At 33.8% G+C, this 19,396-nt stretch overlaps 1 protein-coding gene across 3 annotated transcripts in view; it reads right to left on the reverse strand.

Annotated features, from left to right (window-relative positions):
• Positions 1-1,277: 1,277 nt before the first annotated feature.
• LOC136850170 (probable E3 SUMO-protein ligase RNF212) overlaps positions 1,278-19,396 on the reverse strand; it is a 55,420-nt gene continuing 37,301 nt past the window's right edge. For all 3 annotated transcript variants that reach the window (XM_067123795.1, XM_067123794.1, XM_067123793.1), the window contains 3 exons: positions 17,202-17,457; positions 2,814-2,871; positions 1,278-2,490 (listed from right to left, as the gene is read on the reverse strand). In XM_067123795.1, coding sequence (XP_066979896.1) covers positions 2,256-2,490; positions 2,814-2,871; positions 17,202-17,457 — 549 coding nt within the window. In that variant the 3' untranslated portion in view covers positions 1,278-2,255. The remainder of the gene's footprint in view (positions 2,491-2,813; positions 2,872-17,201; positions 17,458-19,396) is intronic.

Consider the following 19,396-nt stretch of genomic DNA (forward strand, 5'->3'; position numbering starts at 1 on the left):
TTTTCCACTTATGGAAGTCACCAATGAGAATTTGCAAGTTTTTAACCAAATGGTAACTGTGGTGTGTCAAACTTAAAAGTAAGACATTGCAAGTTTTTAACCAAATGGTAACTGTGGCAAGTCAAACTTAAAAGTAAGACGGTTACAGTAACTAACATTGGCAAACACCCGCTTCTTGATGAGATTGTGTATGTCAGTACTTGCTGTTGCTTATGCTAGAGCTTTGTATGAAATAGTAAGTGGTTGTTAATTATAAGAAATAGTAAAGAATTACTAAACAAGCCTTAAGAGTATTTATGTGTTTTTGATGCAATAGAAATGACTGATTAAGGGGTGCTACCCATACCCCATGGGGAAGCAAGCTTCAGTCCCAAAATAAAAAAAAAAAAAAATGAAAACTTGAACACAGCTGGCACCAAGGCTTTTGGATAAGAGACTGTCAATCTGTAGTCTATTCTTTCAACTTACAGTGCACAGCACCTTTATTATAAGGTTTATTTTTCAAAGTGATGTACTAAGTTCATAGCCAGTACACTGACTTAACTGGGTTATGTCATGTCACATGCAAGTTTCCAATGTATATTAATGTGAAGACCATTTCACATCAGCAGTCATTTCATTTGCTGTTAATCAATGTTTTCAGGTAAACCTCATAAACTCACATGTGGACTCTATTATATATGGATATTTTATATTAGTTTTATATTGTGAGAAATGAAACAATAAGAATTTTCTGTAACCCAGTCATTATCAATGTTACATCTGAAATTCCCTAAATGTGGCTAAATTATTTCTTGAATCCTTTCTAGCTTGTGGAATATCTGACTACAGCCTGTGCAAAAAAATATTCCTGTTAGACTGACAAGAACTTCAGTCGTTGGCCTGTGCAACTTCACTCTCACTCCTGATGCTAGTCTGAACAGGCAGAGGGTAGCTGTACAAAATTATACTAATTCTAGTCTGAACAGGCCCGAAGGTAGCTGTACAAAATTATACTAATTCTAGTCTGAACAGGCCCAAGAGTAGCTGTACAAAATTATACTAATTCTAGTCTGAACAGGCCAGAGGGTAGCTGTACAAAATTATACTAATTCTAGTCTGAACAGGTCAGAGGGTGGCTTTATAAAATATAATTTTGTGTAAAGATCTAGGTTATTACTGATCTCTTATGAGGAGTTTCAATGATCAAAGCCCATGTACAATTTGGTTTACAAAATAAATATAATAATATAGTTATACTAAATCATTCTTATAAAAAAGGTTAATAATGTTCAAAATTTAGTACTTATGGTGTTTACAATTTCCATACAGCAAGGAATTCTCTAAAAATGTCTAATCAAGTCTTGATTAGGATAAAATTGCATTACCAGAAAATTTCCAAAATCAAGTTCCATACATAATGCTGAAGAAATTAAAACCTAAGCAAGAACAAAAGTCAACAATAAAAAAATATCATGTTGTAAGTTCTTTTCAAAGCAAGTAAATATGATAGGGATAAAGATATTCATACTTCAGATATACCCTCCCTAATGATATTTCCACAAACTGATCCATAACTCAACTAGAAGAGATTCTACTTTTAAATAAAGTACTACAGTATACACACACAGGTTATCAAACATTTTCAATAGGCAATTTTCAAAATACTATGGAGGGTGACCTGATTAGCTTAAAGGATTCCTGATAACCCAAAACAATGCCTACTTCATCTGCAAAATTTCCAAATACTGTATTAGTTCCTAGGCATAAATTAATACGTAATAGAAAGTACACAAGGATTTGATGTGATATGGGTTAAAAAAAGTTATTACAATGAAATTTATACTGGTAGAATTCATTATTTTAACAGAATTTTACTTGTTTTTGCAACTGGATTTCATGCAGATATACTACTATACACAGTAATCAACTCAACCATTATTCATATTTTCAACTTTACCACTACATGATGTGCAACCCTCTACTTGATGCAATGGCTGTATACCTGTATATAATCTTTAGAGGGCAAAAAGCCAGGTTTTCTTACCACATATTAAAGATCAAACAAGCTTCTGTTTTTTTCAAAATGATAACTTGCCTGTAATATCGACAACACTGAAACCTGAAAAAATTATCCTAGATGCTGAAGGCCAATGATCTTTGAGCCTTGATATATATAAAGTATTCTTGTACAGTATTGTATTCACTAAATGAATGCTATTATATTCACTGAATGAATGCTCACTTCTAATTTCAACCAATGCCTTAATTACTTTTCATAAGAATTTATTGTACATATTATGATGCCCAATTATTTGCATTTTACTAGAAGGAGACCCAACGGAAGAGCCAGGATGTTTAACTGGCCTAGGCAGTGGTGTTGACCGAAGATTTGAGTGGCTTCCATGGTAAGGAGGAGAAACATAAGATGGATATTGGCACTGCTTTGCCTCAGGCAGTTGTTGGCCATAAGGCATGAGTGTCATCCTACCAACAGAATTTGCAACAGCTCTGTTGGAAAAAATATAATTATAAAATAAAACATTTGACTTTTCCAGAGGCATGCAACCCCTTTCATTTCATGTCATTTATTAAGCATCCATTGCATTATTGTAATTTATATAAAAAAACTGCTAGATTTTTCATACTGTCAACAAAAAAAATATCAACTGGGCTCTGCTGTATTTAATTCTTCCTTCAAGGCATAAGAAAACTCTTCCTGAGGAAATTAATGAAATTCAATGAACAAAAATTGCCAGAAAAAAATTCTATATAAATCAAGAATAGTTCACTGCATCAAAGAATCACCTATCAAGGGTTTAAAATGAACTTACCCTGTTGGGGAAGGGGTAGAGCTTGGAGCAACACTACTGCTTCGGTAACAACCAGCTCCTGTAAAAATTATGCATAACAGCATACACAGATGGAAAACAAACTAATAAACCCTGAGATGATAAAACAAAGAAACTCCAAGTACCAAAATATTAATATACAGGCAGTCACCGGTTTATGACGGGTCCGGCTTATGACATTCCGAGGTTACGACGCTTTTCAAATATATTCATCAGAAATTATTTTACGGTTTACGACGCATGTTCCGGGATTACAGAAGAAATATGGCTCCAAAACCGCAGATAATCAAAATTTGGAGGTTTTTTGATGAAAAACTCAATAAAAATGCAGTTTACATCGTTTTCAATACACCCAATTCATTAAAAGTAAGGTTTTCTTACGATTTTTGACAACTTTTCGGTTTATGACGATTTTCAGTTTACAACGCGGAGTAAAAACTGAACCCTGTCTTAAACTGGAGACTGCCTGTAATAGAAACTGTGTATGAAGAAAATTATCAAAATAAAAAACCCTTGACCAACACATCAATAAAAGGGCATTGGATACCTGTCCTTTCCTTTCCTTTTATTTAATATCTTAAAAAAAAACTTTACTTTTGACGATTATTAACATTAAATTTACTGTACATACTGTATTTCTTTTCAAATTACATTTTTTACAAAATACATCATACATAATAAGTGAATCTGCCAAGGCCAGGATTCAAACCTGGGTCTTTGGTTTAGATACAGTTATATACAGTCAACCTGACCTTTGTTTATATATAGCCATAAAACTAACAAAGCAAACATAAACAATTATAAGGTCAAAGAGGCAATTAAACGGTTGTTAAGTCATAGATAAATTGCTAGTCAGGTACAAAAATTTGGTAATGGCCAAATCCTAATTCTCAACAAGCTCTGAAGGGGTAGATGATCATTTGGGTGTTGATCTTCATAACTATCCTGTTGAATATGAGCAAGTCTCTGGTCATCATGAGTGCCCAAATCAGGATTCTGCTGCAAATTAACCTCATCCTGAGCCTGTGGATGAGAGATACTGTACAGGAAACCTCAGTACAGTATTTGTAATATGACACAGAATATCACCCCTCTTCATTAAATATTCAGTATTACTGAAGGTCTCTAAACAAATGGGTTAAGCCCCTGTCACTACTCTCCTCCTATAAGTATTGGACTTGCTACAGGCAGTCCCCGGTTAACAGCGGCCTTGGTTAATGGCGATCCGGTTTTATGGGGCTTGTCTAGTGACAAAAATCAGCGCTGATAATTGGGTACTGGCGCCATTAAATACCTAACAGAGGTGCCAATAACCGAAAATCAGTGCTTTTGCCGATAAGCCCGAAAATCACTGAAAAAACGCAGTAAACTGCCGATTTTCGGTTATCATCACACCCTTAGAACAGAACCCCCGCCGATAACCGGGGACTGCCAGTATATACTACTACTGTGCTATTTTTAAAATTCTAGCATTATAACTTAGCATTAAGAATACAGGTAGTGCTCGAGTTATGATAATTCGCTTTTACGATGGGGTTAGCAATTAATATCGATATGACAATATTTTGAAAATACGTATTTTTAAATTTAGATGGGTGACTGGCGCGAGCAACAATGTACAATCAGGCAGCGTCACGATGTATGCGATACCTTGGCCCGAGAGGCTGGAATAGGTACATTAATTCAATGAGCCGACCTCACTTGCTCGTTGTGTCGGAAGTTAAAATGGGTCAGTGTTCATTTGCAATGTTTGTGCATTTGTAAATACAGGTAGTGCACGACGATGGCGATAATTGGTCTCACGATAATTCGAGTTTCTGATGGAGTTAGCAATTAATACCAGTGCAACGATATTTAGAAAATATTTTTAAAATTTCAAGCGGGCACAGGCAACAGCGCACAGTTAAAAAAGTAAGAGAATGATAAAAGTATTGTTAGTAACCTTATACTCTTGCGAAAATGTGTACAGTCATAAACAACCAAGTGAGAAACTGTTGTTTTGCAAATAACGGGATAACAACTGTTTTGCTTGTATTTCAACCATCGTACGGTTAAACAATTACCGTAGTTATATTAAAAATGACGTTAAGTACTGATACATTTTTACACTATACCCTTATCCGCTTTGGAGAAAAGATCGGCAAGGAAATATACTGCTACAGTAAATTTAAGCTGCAAGTTGTAGTGGAAGCTGAGAAAAGAATGTTCAAGCTGCTACTGACTATAAATTATTGTGCATTGGCAACATGGATGAAACTCGACCGCTAGTAAAATTGGAAAGTATTTTAATCAAAACTACTGGGCAAGAAAGAACACATATTACTGCTGTTTTCCCGCCGATAAAAGATAAATAAGAAAAGCTCGTAGTATGATGATGAAATCAAGAGAAAATAGCGAACGGAATCTTGATTTTTTTTTACACAAAACAAACATCCCAAACAGCCAGCCGCCAACGTCATCTATTAACGAAAAAAAAATAGCTAAATTAATTTCACAATGAGCCATTTAAGCTATATTTCGACTTAAAAACACTTCGTATAACGAAAAAATATATATGTCCCTTATAAATAAAGTATCTAGAGATTCATTTACGCTAACTAGAAGCAAGAAATGCCCTCTGAACTGAGTTAAGTTAAATAAGTATATCTTAAATAGACCACTCGCTGATTAACAGCTTCCCAAACCAAAACATTTGATTTATTTTGATCTAGAACCAATAATGCAAAAGCAATATACCTATATTTACAATTGGATATCAGTGTAGTAAAGCATAAATTTCTAAAAGATGCAAATTCATTGTTTTGATGTTTGTATACGACCAACAGAGTGTTATTATGGAACCCGCTCAATACTGAACTCTGAACATGTTAATCTGACCACGTGATTGAACCAAAACATTTGCATAATCGAATTTATAATGCAAACAATATAATTATTTACCATTGGATATAGTGTATAAAGCATAACTTTTAAAAGATCCATGGTGATGCATTATTTTGATGTTTGTATAATGTTGTTATTAGGTGAAAATAGAATAGGTGTATAATGATTACCATAGTGATATACGGCTAGGCCATATTGTTTGTTATTCAATTTTTTTTATACAACAAAATCTGCATGAACCTTTGGAACCTAACTGGCACTAACAATTACTCTAATATATGTATAAAGTATACTGTATGTTGCTACACCATATACTGTTAGAAGATCAACACAGGCTCTTCTATATTCATCTTCGAACAAACATTCAAACAAACTACCAGTTTTTTAACTTATATCTCATTAAAGTTCTGGCACAAAATTATATAAACTTTATCTTTCATTATTGGTCTGTTTACAGCTTAAAACATTTTGAATTTAAAATCAACATATTTCCTAAGGTTACTTAATAGTGTGGGATGTGTGCAAGCTAGCATTTTTTAGAGTCTGTTTCTAATTTTTCCATAGAGCAATAAAATCCTTTCAGCGTTTGGCTGAGCACTTTCAACAAAAAAATTAATTAGGGTGGCCTAACTTTAAGAAAACTTTTAAAATGTTTGATTTATGCATCTATAAATTCCGTGTCAAATTTTAAGTTCTGCTGCACAGTTGCTGTTAAGATTGAGTTTGTTTTAAACTTAAGGAAAAGTTGTGTAGTATGTTTCTGTACTGGTATTTTTTGTGATATACACTAAAAATTTGGTATTTACTTGTCAATCATTGCATCCAAAAAGGCTATTTTACTGTTAGTCTTCCATTTCAATCATAAATTTAAAATAATTGATTACTATAGTGATTTTAACATTTTCTTTTACTATACAGCACAACACATGGTTTTTTATTCTTCTATACAGTACCTATTTTAGAATTTATTACCTTGTTAAAACTGTATAAATTCCACTTTATTCATGTTTTTTGGCAAACATTACCTTAAAAATTTTGCAGAGCAATGGACGTACCATCAATTAATTCCACATTTTGGACCAAGGTTCTGGGATAACATGTGGATGATATTTTTATTATTTACAAGCATGATAATATTTGCCTATGTGCATTTTTAAGATTTTTAGTAAATTCATACACAGCGATAAATTTACAACTGAAATGGAAGAAAACAGTACAGTAATACTATAGTCTTTTTAGATACTGTATAAAGGTCCACCAGGTAAGTACAAAATTTAATTTTCATTTTACCACTTATCACAAAATAACAATATAGAAACTTCTACACTACACAACTCTATTCAAATCAGGTTAAAACACAATGCTACATGTAACTGATTCAGCAGAGATTTTAAAATCTATAACAGTGAACTTACACATTCCTAATTCTAGAGCATAAACTACCTGTTAGAAATAGCAAAATAATATATAGGAAGTCCAATGCCAATAATAAGAGGTTTTAATTAATCTGTTCAAGAGACCCACAGTAAGAAGAGGCTTTAATTAATCTATTGAGAGACTTTCGGGAATACAAAAATGGGATGATACTTTTCTAGTCATTTTATTGCAAATTTGATTTCAAAGCTTGATAAAGATTTAAATACCATTGTGGTCTGCAACAGATTCCTGATGAGGGCACCAATGTTGACCAAGGACTTACACAAATATTCAACTGAACAACAACCAATACCCAAATGACCATCCACCCCTTCCAAGATTGCTGAAGATTTGGAATCAACAGTTACAAATTTCTGTAACTGACCTAGCAACTCATCCATGATGTAACAACCTCTGAATTGTCCTTTTGAACTGTTAACTATTTACATTTTTCATCAATTTTTATGCTTTTGCTTTCTTGACTTATGGCTACTTTACATACTTACAATTTACAGCTGAAGAGGCATTTTTATGGCACTTGGCTAATAATGTCATTTACAAGATTTTTGGTACCGGTAAGCAATTTTCGGCACCGGTAAGCAGTTTATCGGGGTCGGTAGACGGTTTATCAGCATAGATAAGCAATTTTCGGCACCAGTAAGCAGTTTATCAATGCCAGTAAGCCGTTCATCAGCGTTGATAAGTGGTTTATTGGCGCTGACTGGTGCTTATGGCGACATAAATGCCATTTGTTACCACAATTACTGTGATGTTCCGGTTATCGACAATTTTCAGTCATCCGTGCTCAGCCAGGAACGGAACGCACCCCCTTGACTGGGGACTGCCTTACATGTACATAATGTATACACACAGCTGTGGAGCTTCACTTTTAACTCCCCCCCAACACACACACACACACACACACACACAGGAACTGCACTACCACCTCCTGACTGATCACAAGTCTGACGGGAAAACTCCCACCGCTACTGCATCTATGAGCATGCCTAGGTACTTCAACTGCTGACTGGGCATGAGATCTAGCTTCTTCTTGTTTACCATGAACCCCAACTCATGCAAAATATGAGGCAGACCCATCCTAAAGCAACTGCACCTCAGAAGATGCCAGAACTAACCAGTCATCCTAGTTATGCAGCTCTGTATACCTTGCAAATGGGCCCAAGCCAAACCCAAGGTGAAAATCCAGTTGAGCACCTGTGGGAGTGTCACCTAGTCAAAGCAGAGCCTTGACCTGGTAGACAGTCCCACTGTAGAACAGTGGAGGTATTTCCGAGAGTTCTGATGGATGGATACTTGGAAGTATGTCCTTCAGATCTACTGAAAGCATGAGATAGCCCTCTCTGATGGAATATAATTTAGTATAAACCATGCTGTTTACATCTCAAAGCAAGTTTGCAACACAGGCTTGTTCAGAGGCAGGAAGTTGATGACTGGTCTCCAGCCCCGACTGACTCCTCCAAGATCAAGAGGTGACTGAAAAACCCCAAGGACCAATTCTCTATGACTTCTAGAGTGCCCTTCTCCATTATCACCTCCATTTCTGCCAACATGACTAAAGATCTTATACAATCTAGGGGTACAATCATAGCAGGGTTTGAGTAAGGCATGGAGGGTAGAAATGCTTGAAAGGAATACGGTAGCCATCCACAAGAACTGAGGTCTTCGCTCCTGCAGATTTGAGGGCCACTGCATGGTGAATTAGAATGTCAAAGGGTTCTGATCTTCTCCTCTCCAACACTACCTCTACATTACTCTGAGGACAGGGTAATGGGGAACTCAAAGCCAAACTGTTCCTTAGAGCGAGATAACTCAAAATCACACCATGAAGCAGTATTAAAATTTCTCCCTATATATTGAGAAGCTGTTGAATTTATCAGCCCTTGGTGGGGTCTCTGTTGAATGCACAATACATTTTGAGTGTAAACTCCCATGGACCTAGGGGAGTGAGTAGTACCCACAGGAGACAGTGGGACATGAATAGTAGGATCAGTGAGGAATGAACCAGCCAGGCTTGACAGTATCAATGCAGTCATGTTATCCCCAAATGAGGCTGGTATATATTTCAGTTCATACCCTAATTCCTCTTCCTGGTAAACATCTCCATTGAGCATAAGACCAACCAGCTCACTACTTGCAGGGGAAAATACAGGTGAATGATTTCCCCTACAGAAAGATCAATACTTGTGTGAGTCAATGCTTATGGGAGACATGAAGCGCCCACAAGGGTGTCCATGTCACTCACACCGTCTCTGCTCTTTCTTTCTTCTTCACTGCTAAACAGAACAACAAATCAAATCAAACATGCATTAAAAAAACAAATACACAAACTCATCTACATCCAAGACTCAAAGATAGCAGGAATGATCCCCACTCACCCTCCATAGACACCTGTTAACTACCTTGTTGCCAAGTTTAAGGACCATCCTCCAGCTTGCCCTTAACGCTAGTCCTATGTAAAAGACAATGGTTTCTATTTTGTAGAAACAAAAGAAAGCTAAAAATAAAAGAATAAGACATCATCACAGAGCAAATAAGACAAACAACTGCTAAACAGAAGATGCTCAGGCAAATATAATGATGTGTTAGTAATCAAGAACAGATAGATGACGTCCTGCCTGCGATTTTGAAGAAGAATAATATATTTCAAGGTATTAATGTAAGTCCAGATGATATGAAACTAGTATCAACTAGAGAAGCTAAAGATGGTAAATCGTATAATTATACTTTTAAATGTACACCTATCATTAGACGCAGGATATATGAAAATGGAGATATACTTTTCACCAACTTTGGTCGACATAAGGTATGGGATAGTTATCATGTTATAATATGTAACTACTGTCAAGGATATGGTCATTTTGAGTCTAAATGTAGAGTCAAGGCTTCAAATGGATCTCGGATATATGGACGCTGTAACGGAACTGACCATGAGACAAGGCAGTGTCAGTCTGAAAGTTTGAAATGTCATCATTGTGCGCGAATGAACCTCTCCGATAATGAACATGCTGTTTTGACTGGAATTGTCCATCGAATGTTGCTGAGAGGAAGCAAATTGCTCAACAGACTGATCATGGATTCCAGTAATAGAAGAATAAATGTGCCTTACTGAATGCGCAGTCAGTACGCAACAAGACAACAGAATTAAGAGAATTAATCTGGGAACAAGGAATAGATGTGTTTGCTATAACAGAAACATGGCTAAGTGCTACTGATAATTTGAAAATTAATGAACTATTGCTGGACACTCATAAACTTTTTCACGCACCACGTAATTTTGGTCAGGGGAGGTGGGGTTGGCATTGTTTTATCCAAAACATTTACAAACGTTAGAATTAGGGTTGTTGGAGCATTTGTGAGTTTTGAGTATTTAGCCTTGAGTTTAAGGCCTATAATGTACAGTTTTTATTTTTAGTAGTATATCGTCCTCCTCAGCTAAGCAGGGCTACGTTTTTAGAAGACTTTTCTGTATTGTTGGATTGTTTTGAAAAAATGAAAATGTAATGTATATATATGTGAGATTTTAATACGTGGTTAGAGGATTATAGAGATACAAATGTAAAGAAGTTTATTGATATAATGAACAATATGAATTTTTTGTTAATAAGGTGAATGTATCTACCTCTAGGTCAGATCATATTTTAGATGCTGTGTTTTGTTGTGCGGGTGATAATTACTTTTTGAATTTAATAGTGGAGCCAGATTTTTCTATCTCTTTTTACCACAGGCTTATTATGTTTGATATTTTAGTCTTATTACCAAGTAAACTTAGGACTAAAATAACATTTAGGAACAAACAGTTATTGGACTCTACTGTACTGATAGATGTGGGTGTTACTATTGAAAGAAAAATATAATGAACCCTGTGGATGTACTGACTTAAATAGTAGCAGAAATATTTCGGTAGGTGAATGTGTGGTCTGTCTTGTTGCTTTGTATTTTTCTGTATTTTCTAAAGAATATGATAAAATGTGCCCTGTGGTAGAGAAAGATATTGTTATTAAAGACAGCTCCCCATGGTTCAATGCTGCAATTAGGGAAGCTAGGAAAAAACTGAGGTTGGCAGAGTCACGTTGGCATAAGCATAAAACAAAGAGAAATCGAATGTTATATGTGGAAGCTAGGAATGAGGTAAATAGATTATTAACCCCTTCGCCACCGGGACGTACACATGTACGTCTTTTACGGTACAGTAATAAAAGACCGCGACGTACGCCTATACGTCTTTCATCCCTCCTCGAAAAGCAAAGCTGTTTTCTTCAGCTTGGATGGGTTTCAGGCATAGTATTGTGTACGAGAGAGGTGCAGAAGCTCCACCCACTATTCATTCTAGCCAATGAGGTTCCGATGGTCGTCGTGACGTCATATTCATATGGGATATTATAAGGGGTATCGTCCAGCAGCACTTGCCAGTGCGCCTCAAGCTGTTATGAATGAAACATTGTCACGATCTTGTGAGTGAACCATTTGGATTCGAATGCTAAACTTTTTTCCCTTTTGATTGCAGTTATTTTACAGGTTTTTTTATTTTTGAGTATCATGATGTCGGATGATAGTATTTCAGATTCTGGGTCTGAATACCTGCCAGATCTGTCAGATGATTATAGTGATAGTGGTTATAGTTGCTTAGAGGATGACAGCGACACCGAGTATTTAGAAGACATTGAACCCATTGTCGATAAAGGTTGGCGGTTCATAACAGATCCATTTTGCAGACGTGGCGTGGACCCACCTCCCCCCGATTTCACGGAGGGTGACAATGGGATCTCTGTTTGCACACCACTTCACCTGCCCACAAGATGCATTTTGTTTCTTTTTTTGTGATGATGATATTGACAGGCTGTGTGAATGGATGAATGCTCGGGCAGAGGAGTATTTTCGGTCAACAGGAAAGTGTTCTATGTTTTTTGAAAACTTCTTTCATTTTTTTTACACTAACATGTAATTTTTATTATCATTATTTTTTCTACTACAAGTTGTAGTGGTAGTGGTATTACTGTTGAATTTTTTTATTATTATTATTATGATTATTATTATTATTATTATTATTACCAATGCCATAAACATTTATTGATGCATACGCTGTTTCCGCATGAACCTAGACTAACTGTTTCCGTAAGAAAACTAGTATATACTGCTATTACTACTAGTACTATTTTACTAATACTTTACTACTTTTTCTACTACTTTATTTCTATTTCTTTACTGCTATTTCTATTTCTGCAATGACTTTTTCCACTAAATATTCCTCTTTTTTTCTATATATATATATATATATATATATATATATATATATATATATATATATATATATATATATATATATATATATATATATATATATATATATATATATATATATATATATATATATATATATATATATATATATATATATATATATATATATATATATATATATATATATATAGTATATATATATATATATATATATATATATATATATATATATATATATATATATATATATATATATATATATATATATATATATATATATATATATATATATATATATATATATATATATATATATATATATATATATATATATATATATATATATATATATATATATATATATATATATATATATATATATATATATATATATATATATATATATATATATATATATATATATATATATATATATATATATATATATATATATATATATATATATATATATATATATATATATATATATATATATATATATATATATATATATATATATATATATATATATATATATATATATATATATATATATATATATATATATATATATATATATATATATATATATATATATATATATATATATATATATATATATATATATATATATATATATATATATATATATATATATATATATATATATATATATATATATATATATATATATATATATATATATATATATATATATATATATATATATATATATATATATATATATATATATATATATATATATATATATATATATATATATATATATATATATATATATATATGTATATATATATATATATATATATATATATATATATATATATATATATATATATATATATATATATATATATATATATATATATATATATATATATATATATATATATATATATATATATATATATATATATATATATATATATATATATATATATATATATATATATATATATATATATATATATATATATATATATATATATATATATATATATATATATATATATATATATATATATATATATATATATATATATATATATATATATATATACACACATACATATATATACATATATATGTATAATGCCAATGTGGTAAAAAATATTCATTGGTATGTACACAATGTTTTCACATAAGAATATAAACGAAAAATATAAATAACAGAAAGTTTAGTGGGAGCAAATGATGACTGATATACCGCGGTCGACGGGGTCTCATGCGTATGCAAGCGTTATCGGCAGTGCAACAGGCCGGTTAGCGAAGGGTTAAAAAATGTAAAGAAGACATATTATAGTGAAAAAGTAACTGAGGTTGGGTCCAATATCAAAAGGCTGTATTCTGTGTTTGATGAACTTTTAGGAAAATTAAGAGGCATGTTTTACCAGACGGGAGGTCTGAGCTTGAATTGGCAAATGAATTTGCTGAATTCTTTGAGTCAAAGGTTGCCTGTTTACTTTGTAACTTCACAACTGATGTTTCTTGCCCCTATCCTTACTTTCCTGATTTTCCTTTCAAAGTTTTGCAGTTTGAGCCAATTTCACTCGATGCTTACAAAACTATGTTCATTAGTTCTGGCGCTCTTGTTGCAGTAATGATCCTTTTCAATAAATGAGGTCATTGATGCCCCGAACATAGATAGGTTATTGTAAATTGCAGCTTCGAATAGTCAACTTGAGTATTACTAAGAGCTTAGTCCTGTCCTCTGAAAAAAGTTGCTATCATTAAACCATCTCTTAAAGGATCCTTGATCATCAAGAATTGAAATCTTACCGACCAATTTCTAACTTGTCTTTTTGTCAAAATGATCGAGACCTCCGTTTTAGATCAACTCAGTCAGCACTTGAAAGTAATTGGAGCTATTCCTGAAGATCAGGCAACTTATCGGAAATTCCATTCTAATGAAACAGCTCTTTGTGCCGTAATTAATGATTTGTTAGGTTTCTCTGATGACGGTAAATGTACCTTGCTTATTCTCCTAGATCTTAGCGCTGCTTTTGATACAGTGGTTCATGAAGTGTTAATAGAGGATATGACTGCTATTGGGATCAATGGGGATGCTCTTAAATGGTTTAATAACTATTTATCGAACAGATCTTTCAAGGTGAAGGTTAAAGATAGATATTCTGAAAGTAGAAAGCTCACCACGGGTGTTCCACAAGGAAGCGTACTTGGCCCGGTTCTTTTTAGTATTTATACAATCGAGTTGTCTTGGATATTTAAATTACATGGTGTTCAATGTAAAATTTTTGCTGATGACACCCAGTTCTATTTAATAGTGGATGACATGACTGAAGATCAAGCTGTTATTGATAGACTCATGGCAGATGTTTCGAAATGGATGCAAAAGAAAAAGCTGAAACTAAATGAAAATAAAACTGAATGTATTCTAATTGGCACTAAATATAACTTAAGAAGGTTTGATAACGTTAATAGCATCTCCATCAATAAGGAGAATATTTTGTTAACTGATAAAGTCAGAGATCTCGGGGTAGTAGTTGATGGTTCTTTGACATTTGATGAACATATTAGCAATGTGGTTAGGACCGCAAATTATCATCTGAGGAATATCGCACCCATTAGAAAATATCTTAACGAAGATGCCACTAAGCTGCTAATTAATAGTTTGGTAGTTAGTAGAGTAGACTATTGTAACTCATTGTATTACAACTTACCTAATTATCGACTTGAAGAAACTTCAAATGATTTTGAATAGAGCTGCTAGACTAATTGTTGGTATATCCTCATGAGAACATATTACTCCCACCTTAATTAAATTACACTGGTTACCAGTCAAAGCAAAGATTATTTTTAAACTTTGCGTCTTAACATATCAAGCTATTAGCACGGGAGAACCATTGTATCTTAAGGTTGCCTGAAAAGATACGTAGTTGGGCCTGGTGTTCATACACGCCTTTCCATGATGATTTCAGACTTGATGAGCCTCGTGCAACGCCCACTCTGGGTACGAGAACTTTTAAGCACTGTGCTCTAGACTGTATAATCAACTTCCGGTATCAATTAAATGTGCTGAAAATATCTTTCAGTTCAAAAAGCTATTGAAAACCCATTTATTTTCACTCAGCTATAATACTGAGACAAATGCAATTAACCCTCTTTACATTACATAGACTTTTAAACTTTTGTAATTTTAACTAAAAATATAAGTGATTTGGAAATCCCGTCTGAACGCTTAATAGCGAAAGAAGGGATACTGATAAACCGTCAGACATAGACATAGACATAGAAAGCAACTTTGTAAGAGGACTTTGGATTACAGTCAATAAATCTGTAGAGACCAGCATTTTCCACTGGCTGGGGATACTTTCAAGCCCAGATGTACAAACAGGAAGTGTGGATTCTTCTTTTTGCGAGGCAGGTCTGGAAATGTAAACTGACATACATTTAGGCAGTTATACAGTTATAGTTTTTTGAAAAAACAGTGACAGATTTCTTCTTAAAAATAAGAACTTTACACCAATCAGTTCACTAAAGCCATGGACCTCCCATTTTATCCATTACTAGATGACAATTTTCTTACCAGCATAAGCAACATTAAATCTGGTACCTTTCAAGACTTCTTACTGCATGTAAAATAATATCAATGGTGGATGAAGGGAAGTTTAGCACTAAGATCATGTCTTTTCTTTCATTCATTGCAATCAAAAGGGTAACACACTTTCATGCTCTCTTACATTTTTCTGTTCCCTAAGGACAAATCTCAATAAAAGATGCAGAAAATAAACTGAAATAGAGCATAGATCCTCATGGACAAAATTCAAGCCTAAGACAGGTGGTTACTGAGCGTAGTTCCTAGCTGCTCAGGCTGTGTGCTGCATCTGTAATGGCATACTGTACTGCAAAACATGTGCTGAATACTGCTTTTGCCCTTTTCCTTTTTCATTAGTGTAAAAATCACCTCCAGATTCTTTGTTACCAAAGTATCTGAAGATAATTTTCTAGCAAGACAGAAATTCAGAATATAAATGAAATATAAGGATCAAAGAGTGGAACTGGGAGAAAACTCCAGCTGCACCACGAAGTGATGGTTGGATAGCTGGATTGAACATAGGAAGCAGGAGGAGGTTAAGTAAAAGGGTGAAAAGGGGTGTAACAAGGGTCCAATGGGTAGCTGCAAACACCCTTTAGTAATGCCTCCAGTGCACCACATGAATAAGTCTTCTACAAAAGCAAAATGACCTAAGGGAAACTTCTGTAAAGGCCTTCATTTTACAATTAGTTTAATTTTAGAATGTTTTAATATTTGTAGCTGCAGAAGAAGGATCAGGTAAAACAGTTCACCTCCAGTTCTTTCATCTTCTCCTTCACCCAAGAAAAACACAAATCACAAATGCAGTGCCAGCACAGAAATAATGAAAACCAAACTTGAATACGCTTTACTTATCCAGCCCAAGAACAGTTGAAATCTTTGCCTCAGAGGCTTGCTACTATCTTAATTAATTTCCTATCTACAATAAATATTAATCACCTTTACTTCCTTTCACTTCAAATCCTTACTATTCCATGAAGTACAACACTTAATCTCTTTGCTTTTAATATGTGGAAGTCCCTCATGATCTCTATCAAATTCTTAATATTTTAAATACAAATCAGATAAAATGGATTTCAAAGTTTCATTTATATAAACACACGACAATGGAAACAATGGAGCTGAGAGCAATGAAATACTATTTGCACATTTATTTCACACAAGAATTTAACTAGAACTGGCATCTTTGAAACATGAATCACCTATTGCAACAGAAGTGTTAAATCCAATCATACCTGGTGGTGCAGGAGAACACTGTTGAGAGGCATAACCAGAATGAGACTGAACCTGTGGGGGTGTAAAGTAAGTCCCTTGTGTAGTATGAATTAGGTTACCAGACATCCTGGTTTGACCTAGTGTGGAATTAACACCTGATTGAGAGGCCTTCATATTCACTGGACTTTGGACACACCTGGTTCCTTGCCCTGTTTTAACAAGTGTTAGTCTTCCTGGGCTGATTCTTGTACCATCTTTTGATGAAGGACCTTGAATCTGTGATAAAGAGAGGCAGAAGCTGCATTTGGAAAAATGTTCTAATTAGGTATTATACTCTTTTCAAGTTGAAAAGGATGCTATATTCCTACTATGCTTGCCAATTCCTGAACTTTCTGTGCCTGCATAGACAGTGTGTAATATTTGGAAATCCTAAACACTGCAACTTGACAATAATTTAAATATCTCACCTACAGTCTCTACATTGACAGTGCATACTGAAACCTTACAATTTAACTATGTCAAACTGCATAAAATAAAAGTTATTCAGCGTGTCTTCAAACCTCCAAAAATAATGTAAGCTTGTTAATTATTTAAAAATTTGAGATTAATTTTTTTGCCATGGGCCATAATTTTCTAAGTTTGGTAACAATGTAAACCCAATTATGTAGCACCTTTCTTCTCATAGTTCTAAAGATGGCTGTAATGTGGTGCCCCATACCAGTCACAGAGACTTAAACCAAATCAAACCAATCATATGCCCAGTTGACCTATGTCACACCCCACGCCTATTATTTGTTTTAAATCTAACTAATCAGGATGAATCAGAATGATATGATTCATGTAGCCCACATAAAATGCATACTGATCTAGTTTCAGTCTTTCTTTCTATTCCAGCCCCCAAAATGGAAGCACATGACATAAAACCTTTTTCACTGTTTCAATTTCTGATGAATTCAACAGAACTGAAATTCCTATAAACCACCACCTACTTACCTGTAAATTTTACTGTTTGGAATCAGTATATAAAAGAGGTTCTGTGTAAAACTTTGGAGTCTCTGGAAATCAAGAGCAGCCCAATGTCACCTACCGAACATTGTTATCCCGACAAAATAAAACATGACCCACACATAGCATTTCCTTGATCAACTCCTAACACCCAAAGATTTAAAAAAAGTTGGAGCCTGCCGATTTTAGCATCAGCAATTTCATACAGTCAACTGCCCTGTATTCACTGGGTTTAGGGACACAACCACTCACGAATACCAAAAATCTGCTGGGAGTTGGTACCCCCGCCTCTAAAAATGCTTATAAGTAACTGCTTATTTTAATAGTTCAAACACCAAATACTGTAACCTGTATATCTTAAACTAAAATGCTTATAAATGCATATTTTAATCATTCAAACACCAAATATACCTTAAACTATCATCCTAAAACACTATGATATTTCAAAGTCATCTTACAACATTACCCTCAAAAATATATGGCTTACAGCTACGTATGAAAACTAATCAAGTTATCCCTGAGAGAGAGAGAGAGAGAGAGAGAGAGAGAGAGAGAGAGAGAGAGAGAGAGAGAGAGAGAACAAAAATATATATGCCCATTAAAAATATTTAATACACTACTGATTCAAAATGAAGCACGGTTTTTCAAACAACTTTTTTATCAAAGCATGGATAAAGCTGAAATTGGCAAGTGTAAATTTATAACCCTACCTAATTTTTGCAAATTATTTATAGCAAAGTTCGATAGTTTTGATATTTATAGTAAATGATTCAAACTGCGGGACGAGAAAATCACAGACAAGGATTCTAAAACAATTCGTGACGTAAACATATGGCGTCATAGGCTCCCTTCATCCACCAGGTGGCGGTGAATGGATATGTCAAATGAATGATTTAGACAGCTTACAAATTCGATAATGGCCAGCAGGATATGGAATTGTCCCGTGGTTGCAAGACTTTGCAGTGCTGACACCCACTTTGTATTGAAGCAAAGACCTGTGGCAAGATTTACTCTAATGTAATAGGTAATTATTTCTATGGTGATAATTTTTTGGCCGCTGTTTAAAGTGCGGGCAGGAGCTGTTAATAACAATCATTTTGAGGAAATTAGTAAATCGGACATTATCCATGAAACCAGTCATTATTGATCTAAACGAAAATAAAATGAAAATAGTGGATGATGACCTCCTCCTCAAAAAAATCCAAGACAT

The sequence above is a fragment of the Macrobrachium rosenbergii genome, chromosome 21, assembly GCF_040412425.1.
Source record: "Macrobrachium rosenbergii isolate ZJJX-2024 chromosome 21, ASM4041242v1, whole genome shotgun sequence".
Classification (NCBI taxonomy): domain Eukaryota; kingdom Metazoa; phylum Arthropoda; class Malacostraca; order Decapoda; family Palaemonidae; genus Macrobrachium; species Macrobrachium rosenbergii.